The 10,904-nt window shown below is 27.0% G+C and overlaps 1 protein-coding gene across 1 annotated transcript in view; it reads right to left on the bottom strand.

The window, feature by feature from the left end:
• LOC117176527 (tyrosine-protein phosphatase non-receptor type 61F-like) overlaps positions 1 to 10,904 on the bottom strand; it is a 33,849-nt gene that overhangs the window by 10,789 nt on the left and 12,156 nt on the right. The window contains exons 8-11 of the mRNA XM_033366782.1: positions 4,572 to 4,733; positions 3,548 to 3,810; positions 2,909 to 3,134; positions 64 to 216 (exon numbers count right to left, since the gene is read on the bottom strand). Coding sequence (XP_033222673.1) covers positions 64 to 216; positions 2,909 to 3,134; positions 3,548 to 3,810; positions 4,572 to 4,733 — 804 coding nt within the window. The remainder of the gene's footprint in view (positions 1 to 63; positions 217 to 2,908; positions 3,135 to 3,547; positions 3,811 to 4,571; positions 4,734 to 10,904) is intronic.

Raw genomic sequence — 10,904 nt, 5'->3', positions numbered from 1 at the left:
AAGATAGTTTAAAAAAAGATGAAAACTAATAGCACTGTGCCACTGCGAATTGGTATTAGTTACCACGTTATTAGACGGAAGTTGCTTTGATCCTTCGATGATGGCTGCGTACGAAAATCTTAATTGGTCCGGCGTCTGTATTAAACCCATGCGACACCTCCTCATTTCCATCAGGATCTCTCGCACATTCACAGAATTTAGACCGTTTTCCTCGATCTGAGAAAATATTTCAAGACATGAGAATGACAACTGAATAAGGGCCAAAAAAGAAATGTCGATTAAATTATACAAGCATGTGCTCCCTTAAGAACTCTACATTGAAGACGTGAACCTCACGAAAATTTAGTAAGGACTTTTTCGAGACTGTTAAGGCAGTCCGGCTATTGGATCGATCAGATGAAAAATCATTTAAATTATTTTTTTTTTTGCGGAGAAATGTGTCCTCTTTCACGTAATTCCTTTTTTAGGGGCCCATTCTAGGTTAAAATTTAAATTATCACTGTTTAAAGTCGTGTAAAAAAACATCTGATCTTATGGAGAGGCCTTTCGCGAACTCCAAAAATGGTTAATTTTGGCTTTAAAACACGTTGAATATTGGTAGGAAAACTTCGTTTCAGACAGAAAATATAATGCAAAATTTGAAATACTGCTCATTTATACTTGCTTCCAGGGTATTTGAGCTTAATTTTAGTAAAATGTAGCATAGAATTAAAAATCTAACTAGAATCGAGTCACATCAATATTTAAATTTACATTCTATTATTATTTAAAAAACATTTTATTTATATTGATCAGCATGAAAATTTGTTACCTAATTTAGTAAATGATATCCTGGCCAAATTTTGTATTTAATTCCAAATTTCAGAAAAAATAATGGACATAGCTTTGACTATCATTCCCAGTAGCCGCACTACTTTAAATATGTTCAATATACGTATTCGTTGATGCACCAAAATTTCGAATAATGTTCGGTCTGGAATTTAAGAATTTATAAAAATATGAGAATGACAACTGGATTAGAGCCAAAATTATAGTGATTCTCATATTTTCCAAATTCATTTTTTTGAATGAAAGGATCAATTATTTAGACATATTCCTAATATGTATCGATAAATAGTGTTCTAAATTAGTTGAAATCGTTAGAAACAGAATTTGTCTGTTACTACAGTATGAAGGGAAGTTCATGTGAATCCGTACAAAGAATCAAGTCTCAGTTCAGGCTAGCCGTTTTAATCAGAGAAAAAAATTCTCGGGTTTTCCCCGGATCACAAACATTTTCCACGCTAACAGAAATTAAAATATTCGAACTGTTGAAGCTAAAAATGTTGTCCTTTGAAGTTATAAATACTGAACTGCAGATTAAGACACTCAAAATGGAGCTCTTTTGAATTAAAAACCTTTAAAATAAAAGATTAAAAAATTAGTAGCTTAAACGATTAATAATTTACACAATTTAAAACTGAAGCTTTTAACACTTGTGAATTTAACAATTTTTAATGAAATGCCATTATATTGCAAAATCTATTATTTTTAATTTTTATAAATTGTGCAGTTCAGAGATTTAAAAATACATAAATCCACATTGGCGTATACTATGTTCTAAATTTAAGAATGAAGCAATAATTTTAGTTTTTCAATTAAATCCTTGAAGGCAATTTTAAGTTAGAAACATTAAAAATTGACCGGTAACCCATTTTTTTAAACTTAACAGTTTTCATGTTAGAAGTTAAATAATTTTTATTTGAAGCCTTAAATTAATAATTGTTCGATTTTTATTTATACGTAAAAGCTATTTTTAGTTTCGAAATATTTTTAAACATTTTCCTTAAATTATTTTTTCAAAGTAAAAGATCATTTTTAATTTTCCCAGGTATATTGAGAATTTTTTTTTTATTATCTTGAAACCTTTCAAAATCTTTTTAAAAGCTTTGCAATTTTCTTTCAAAATTATTAAAAATCAACATATTGTTAAAAATGACTTGGAATCTTTTAAAATTTTCAATTAGTTAAAAAATGTTTACAATATTTCTAAATATCTGCAAAAGTTATTCGAATTTGGACAATTTTGAAAATTAAAAAAAAAAAATATTTTTTTTAAATTCTCTTAAAATCAACTTTTCAAAATAAAACCTAATTAAACATTTTCCCAAGAATCATGAGAATTTCTTTTATTATCCTAAAGGTTTTTAAAATCTTCAAAATTCTACATTTTCTTTTTAAAAATTTCCAATCTTTTCAAGTTTTAAATTAAGTTTGAACCTTTTTAAAATTTCTATATCTCTTTTAAACTTTTATATTTTAAACTTAATGTAATTAAACAAGATATTAATTTTTCAATTATTATGTATACAGAAAAATTTAACAATTTAACATACAAACTAAAACTATTAAAAACAGAATAATTAAATTCGTAACTTTTAAAGTTAAAAATGGAATATTTTAGACCGAAGCAATATTTGAATAGGATTTCTAATTTGAGGAAAGTGTTTAATTTGAAATTATTTAAAAATGGGAAATAGTTTATAAAATTTCAATCGAATGTTTACATTTGGTTAACAACTACGGCTTACGAAATGAAACAGTTTAATTTTTAACGTTAAAATATGTAAAATTTTAACAAACTCAGAATCGTCTTGAAAGATCAATTATTGTTCCATTCTTACTACTCGAACTACAGTTCAATTGAATAAATCATCAATTAATTTATATTAAAAGCTGATCAACGTACAATTTTGTTGTTAGTTGATTTCATATAGAGAACAATTGAAACCTCATTCTTTATACGGATTTACTCGAACTTAATTCCATGTTGTACAGAATAGTCGAATTTCGAAAAATTGTTCCTTATTCAGTTTCCAGTCGCTTTTGGGAAATTAAAAAAATTTTTCATCAAAAATTTGTCACTCACCAAAACAAGACAACTATCGACGAGACAAAAAGTGCCTGATCTTCCTATTCCTGCAGAACAATGAACGATAGGTGGACCTACATTTTGATCTAAAACTCCCCGTTGCCTTACATCCACCAAAAATCGGAGGAACGCCGTCGGGCTTGGAGGCACACCAAAATCTGGCCACGTTGTGTAGTGAAAGTGCAAAATCTCTCTGCTCTTATTTGATTCTAGGTCCGTTAATCTGAAACAATTGAAAACTTAGATTCATGGTTTATCCTCGCGGTTTTTTTTTTATATATAAAGCTATTTTTTAGGTAAAATAAATAGGTTTTCAAAAAAAAGTTATTTTATTTTGACATCGGAGAGTGGCATATTCATATCTCAGGATTTGGATCTAATCCAGGAGAAATAAAAACATCGATGCACTCACGCTCAAAATAAAGCTTGCAATATTTTGGCGTTATTTTTAGCTTTTTTCTATCATATGAAGGTACAATTCATATTCATAGATTATTGTATTAAATAAATAAAACAGATTTTCTTTTTCATAAGATAGGCTAAACTTTAAAGAAATATCCATTCAGTTGATAAAATGAAGAAAAATATTATCCTTTATATGTTGTTATTAGAAAAAAAAATCTTTTTTCGACTTACCTTAACGTAGTAGTTGCATAATTCGATGAATCAGTCTTACTGACAAATTCTACTTTTAAGTTAACATCTGGGAAAGTCATTTCTTCGTCATTGGTACCCCCCGTCGGCCAATATTGATGACATTTAACTTGATTCTTCTCAATTACTTTATTTAACATTATTATCCCTTTAGATTCTTGTTCCCATACCATAAGCCAAAAATGACCGGCTGTATTTGGAAGCGGCCCTTGCGTCAGTATATATAGCCTATTAGCTCGTGTGACCTACGATAATTGTAAGAAATTTAAAATCCTATTTAACGTCCAAGGATCAATTTAATGCATATAATTCCTGAAAATAAAACCAAGAATCCAGCGAACAAATTTGGACAACCATCATAAAATACTCTTATTGTAATTTAAAAAATATCCTCCTTAAATAAAAAAAAATCCTAAAAGATTATCTCTGGACAAAAATAAAAAAAGAGGAAGAAAAATGAGAAGGCAAATCCCCTTCCTTCTCTTTTTTTTAAATTTCTTTTGTCGTTTTTATTTTTAATATTACCAAAAATCAATTAAAAAACATGTATATTAATATTCACCAACCTTTCGGTACTCATATAGCACCCTTATCAAGATAAGAAAATTTGAGCAGTCAGGAACAGCAACAGAATACCGATGCTCTCTCTTTGATATCAAGCATCGGTGTTCCGTTGCTATTCCTTCCTTCTAAAATCTTCTTACCTTGATTAGAGTGCTCTATGAGTACCGAAACGTAGGTGAATATTTTTATACGTGTTTCTTTATTGTGATTTGATAATAATGAAAATAAAAAAAAAGAAGGAAGGGGATTCGGTTGGTTGCCTTCTCATTTTTCTTTCCACTTTTTATAGTTTTGTCCAGAGATTATTTTTAGGAATTTTTTTTAAAGAATGGATCTTTTTTAAATTACAATATTTGGTCGCTGAATTCTTGTTTTTTTCAGGAATTCTATATATAAAGATGTTTTTTATTATGAATTGAATAGTTTTTTTCAAGTATCTTACTTCAACGAGATTGGCATTAATATAATCGCATGGACCCCTTTTAAGTTCGATTCTTGTATGATCGTACGGGGCCACATCTCTGTATCGATTTAAGTTCCTATTTTGTGGTTTCTTAGATTCGTTGCACGTGTAGTCCAAATTAGTGCACTCATTACGTATGTGCTGCAAACAGAAAATGAAGATATTCTTCAAATAAGTTTTTAACTTTCAGTAACTTTACTTTACTTTTTAAAAATATTCAGCCAATTTCTTGACAGAAAATAAGTAATATACCACCTCAAGAATATCATATAAAAACTCCATATTAAAGTAAACTACAATTTTATTTTATTTCAAAATGAAAGTAATTAAAATTGAACAATTTTCATTTTGAAGCTTTCAAACTTCAAAAGTTTCAGTACTAAGCACTGGAAACTGACATTTAAACATTTTTAATGATTCTAATTGAATGTTTAAAAATTCAAGCATTCCAAATTGAAATCGTTTTAATATGGTTTTTAAATTTGTGTCGCTTCGAATTTACCAATACCAAATTAAGAAACCTAACACTTAACGTTTTAAGTTCAAGTAAACTGAGAGACTTTCAATTTGAAATTGTTAAAATTAAAGATTCTACACTCTGTCTCAACGTATTAATATTTCTTTTTAGGCTGCATGTTCAGAGTTGTTACAGAAGTCGGATTTCAAATTTCGCGGACATTTTTCAGGTACACTTTTGACAAATTTCCAGGAATTTTGTTTAAAATTTGGTTCAAAATTTTAGCTCAAATCAATTTTAAAGCATCGTTCTGTTTGCCATAAAATGTCCACAAAACTTCTTGTACACTATCAGCGGAAATTATGTACATGCCATGTTTTTTGAGCTGTTGTTAAAATTACTTAATTTCTACAGTACTAACATGTCCATTTTTTCCTCATAATAGCGCGAAAGGAAATAAAACTCTGTGCCTAATAAGTCCAATTTCAAGGCAAAATGTCAATTTTATAAATATATATGGAAATAATCAGAATTTTCAAAAGTTCTTTGGCTTATTTTTAAGCTAACTTAAAACAATATTTTACTAAATTATCAAGAAATTCTTCACTAGATTCTGCCCCAGGATCAAACATAATGCAAAAAAGTAGTTAAATGCAACAAATGTGTAAATACTTATGAAGACTTTAAAAAAATATCATTGTTTTTAATTTTTTTAATAACGTTTTGAGTAAAATTATTATTTAAAATTGTTAGATTTTTTTGCACCAAGTTCGAACATAGGATAGAATCTATGGAAAAAATATCTTTACAATTGAGCAAAATACAAACGCGACTAACCTTCAAAATTAGCAGAAGAATTAAAAAAAATTATGGTTATTTCTAGAGTTATTCCAATTTTCCGAAAACATCGAAATTTTACATCTTTTTTCAATATATTTTTATTAAATTAACATTTAATCTTCAACTTAGACATCTTAGACGCAGGCTTTTATTAACTTTCATTCTATTATAAAGAATATAATTATGTTAATATTATAAAAATTTAGAAAATTTAACAACAGCTTGAAAAATAGACGTGCAGATAACTTACCCTGGTATTGTACATGAAATTATTAATCAATGCCAATTTTAAAAGACTTTCAACTATTATTTCATTCTAAACAATCTTGGAAAATAGTGAATAACAAATGTTTACATTTTATTGTGCATTTTCTCTTAAATTTAGTAAATATAAGAATTAAAAATAGAAGCATTTAATATCTTCTTTGCACACATGTTACAATGTGAAATATTAAAATTGAGTTAATCCTAGGAAAAAATCAATTCCTATCAATCTGAATTTTTAAAAGCTCTTCTCCAAAAGCCCAGGACTTTTACAAGTTTTTCAGGTTCTGTAGCAACCCTGACGTTGATCTTAATTCTTAGAAATGTTGAAATATCAAGTTTAGCAAATTTCAGAATAGAATATCTCTAGTGACTAACTCTCCTTTAACAGCTCCAAGAACGAGTGACTCAAAGTGATACGAATAATACAGCTTATCCATGATCAAAAAGGAAGACGAATTTCTTGATATTTCATTCAGATTAATTAAACGATGGTTTGATGCGACAGTTTATGCTGTAAGGAAACCGGGGAAAATCATCTCAGTATAATGATCAATAAAAGGAGAGAGTATAACAATAATTCCCAATAAATTATGCTATGCGAGAAATATTTTGATATTCAGAAAACTGTCATGTCAGAATGGAATTGCTGATTACAGGTTGTGCATACCCATATAATCGAGAGAATTGCATGTTAACTACAACCTTGGAACATCCTTCTGGTCAAGAAACTCAACCTTGACAACGGAATGTACCATATTTTGAAACAAATCGCAATTTAGTGAGAACAAAGGGTCATCATTCAAATTTTTTAATTCATACATTTATAGCCTAACTACAAATAAAAACATTCAGAATGAAATAATTTTGAAATGCTTAAAAGCAGAAACCATTTTCAAGTGCTCCAATGGATTTTCAAACATTAATGGCCGAAAATTATGCCTAGCAAGCTTGCAACCCTATCTGGATCGTTAAATAAAATTGGAATTTCATAATATTGTACATTGAATTGTACAATATTACAATGAAAGTTTTCAATGCAGAATAATTTATTAATAACATATTAATAACATATTAATAAAATTTATTTTTACACGCAGAAAGGATGAAACAATTTTTTTATAAGAAACGTTATATTTTCAAATAATTTTTAAATAATTTTTTAATTATTCCTGTCACCAAGTTTTTTATTTTTATAAACTAGGCATACTTAGGCCATTGGCGATATAAAAAAAGTCAGACCAAATAATGTGTTAAACCATTTGTATATGCTTAAAATCGTTCTTGTAATAAAAAATATTTTCTCTTTTAAAAATTTCATCATAAATAATTAAATCGTGACACTTAATAAGTATAATTGAAAAGATTCAGTGTAAAAACATTTTATTAAAGTTTTATTTTACTAATTCCAAACTAAACTATAGTTTAGTTTGAGATTGGTTAAATAAAAATTTGTATTTTTTTATTGCTATATATCAATTAAAAAGTTTTCAACTTCAAATACTTCTTTTTTAAATTACAATATATTCTATCTAACTACTCCAATTTTATATTGGATAATAACTTCCGTCTCTGTTTTTCACATTTTCGACATTTAAAATGTTAAATCAGGTCTCTGGAAAAAAAAGTTTCCTATGACTAAAAATGGAAAAAATATTATCAGTCATTTCCGATGAAAGGAGAAACATTATTTTTTTCGCGAAATTAAGTATTCTCACAAGTCTTTGCAAATGAATTTTGTCTTTTGCTTCTTACCAATTTTCAAATCATGGTTGGATTTTAATAAATCATGACTTATTTTTCAGGGAAAACATTTCATGCATTTCTAATGTTTAAAATTGATATAATAAATTAATCATGTTGAAATAAAGTTATTTGTTTAAAAAATTATTTCTTAAAAAAATATTTCAAGGATTTCAGCCATAGAAAAATTTACTTTCCAAAATAGAAACAGTAGAGTTGTAGAGAATGTTTTCCCCGAAAAAAGCAAGGCATCATTTATTTAAATTTAACAAATTTTCCAAAGTGGGTAGAAAGCGATAATAACATTTTGAAAAAAAAACATTGTTAAAATAAAGTTTTGTTGTAAATTTGGAAACTTTGCGAATAAAAGTAAAGTTTTTTTCTTTTAAATATCATCGTCTGTAATATTGGGTAGACTCTTGAAATCATAGAAAAACTTTTTTTTCCCGAGATCTGGTTTTTGGCACAACTATCTTGCAGTGTTTTTTAAACTGCTTATTTTAAATAGTTTGATAATTATTTACATTATTTATTTAAAAATCATGTATTTGAGTACATAAATATTATACAGCTGTAATTTATTATACACATCTACAGCTATATTTCTTGCTGTAAATTATAGATGTAACACAAAATTTGATTTTAAATCGAAAAATGAATTAATAATATTTTGCATTTGAATGTAAAAAATTTTTGATTAATTATAATAGATAATTTTGTGAGTTAAAAAAAATGAAACATTACTACACGTAGTAGCATATTCTAATAATCCTTCTCTAAAAAAGAGATGTGTCACGCAAATCTCGAAAGCATTGTTGTCGTTTTTCCTCAATGCCGATTGGGTAATTTGAAAAACTCGAAGGAAATCATGTTGCCAAATTCACACATATAATTAGGAATGCAGTTGGAGTTGAAGGGCAGTGACTTAGAATGTCACATTTATATGCTTATTAAACCTGACAAAAATTTAAGATTTATTAATGTAAAATTTTATATTCTAACGAAAACCAGAAATATTCAGAAGAATTAAAATTGGTATTCAATATAGGTGAAAGCATGTTTATTGTCGAATATCAATCAAAAGTTGTTTTTTATAACAGGCAAAAAATTACAGTTTTTCAATATTTCCATTGCATTATTTAAATTGAAATAATTATTTTTTAAACTTAAAATTTACCCAAAAAGATACATTTTGAACAAAAAATGGAAGAAATATATTGTTAGTTAAACTAATTAATTTTTAGCCAAAGTAATAAATGTTCGACAAAAAAAATTGTCAAATTTTGAAAAAAAATGAATTTACGACAAAATGTGTCCAATGAAACAGTTTAATTTTGAACAACAAAAAAATTAATGTTTAACAAAACCCCACTTTCAACTAAGTTGTTGAACTTCGAATCATAAAAAGGTTTTTCTGCCGCTTTTCATGATAAAATTGTGACATTGCAGGCCTTGAGTTTTTCTCAGTTTTATCATGCACATCAATGTTAAATTTTTCTTACTGTTCAACTAAAAAATAAAATTTTGATAAAGAAATACAATAATTAAATACAATTATGTATAATTATGTCCAGAAAACGTGGTAAATGGAATTTTAAAAAAATCGAATGAAATAAAAGCTGCTGTATTTTTTATGTTCTTTACAGGTTAAAAAATATTAAAACTACGCTTTCGGGACTATCAGATGCGCGGCAAGTCATATTTTGTTTATGAGAAAGGTAATAAGCTAATTTTGAAGAATTGTAAGTAAATGAACAAAACTGTGTCATTCATAATTAATCAAAATTTTTACATTCAATTGCAAAATGTTATTAATTCATTTTTCTAATTAAAATCAACTTTTGTGTTACATCTATAATATATAGCAAGAAATATAGCTATAGATTTGTCTATAATAAATTGCAGCTGTATAATATTTATGCACTCAAATACATGATTTTTAAATAAATAATGTAAATAATTATCAAACCATTTAAAATAAGCAGTTTAAAAAACTGCAAGATAGTTTTGCCAAAAACCAGATCTCGGGGAAAAAAGCTTTTCTATGATTTCAAGAGTCAACCCAATATTACCGATGATGATATTTAAAAGAAAAAACTTCATTTTTATTGACAAACTTTCCAAATTTACAACAAAACTTTAGTTTAACAATGTTTTTTTCAAAATTTTATTATCGCTTTCTACCCACTTGAGACTTTCTCGCTACAATAAAGAAACTTCTGTAAATCATACACGACGTTTTCAAACTATATAAGCTTTTCTGTAAAATCTAAAACAAAATGTTAGAAAATGAACCGAGTTTCTCTTTTTACAAGGAAGGGTAATTATTGCGTGTGTATCGTGCACAATATTCTACTTTTGTACAAAAAAAAACAATGGTTTTTGTAGTTCTTACGTCCATTTTTAATTTCAGAGAATTTTCCGAATTATTCAAATATTGTAGTTTCAAATATCGTATATTTAAAGAGGAAAGGGGGAAAGGCGGAAGGGTCACAAAAATATTGAAAGCATTATTGATGCTGTTTCTCAATGCCGATTATGCAATGTGAAAAACACCAATGAAAGAATGTTGCCAAATTCACACACATAATTATGAATTTAGTTTCAGTTGAAGGGCAGTAAGAAGGAATGCCACATTTGTGTGCATAATACTAAAAAAATGACAGATTTCTTAATACTACAGTCCCAAAAATATTCTTCCGGATGAAAATTTGTATTTCACAGGAGCAAAAGTAACTTCATTGTCAAATATTATTCAAAAATTGTAGTTTTGTAACAAGTAAAAATGACAATTTTTAAATATTTTAATTGCATTATTTAAATTGAAAACGTTATTTTTGAAACCCAAAACTTACTAAAAAAGATCAATTTTGAACAAAGATTTTCAGATTAAATAATTTATTTTCAACCATGAAAAAGGGAATTATCAACAAAATTGTTAAATTTTTAACGAAAGTAATGAATTTTCGAAAAAAAATTAAGACTCAGCAAAAAGTGTAATAGTTGTT

Source organism: Belonocnema kinseyi, chromosome 7, assembly GCF_010883055.1.
Source record: "Belonocnema kinseyi isolate 2016_QV_RU_SX_M_011 chromosome 7, B_treatae_v1, whole genome shotgun sequence".
NCBI lineage: Eukaryota > Metazoa > Arthropoda > Insecta > Hymenoptera > Cynipidae > Belonocnema > Belonocnema kinseyi.
The sequence above is the reverse complement of the archived record's forward strand: the minus strand, read 5'-3'. Positions and strand labels throughout refer to the sequence as shown.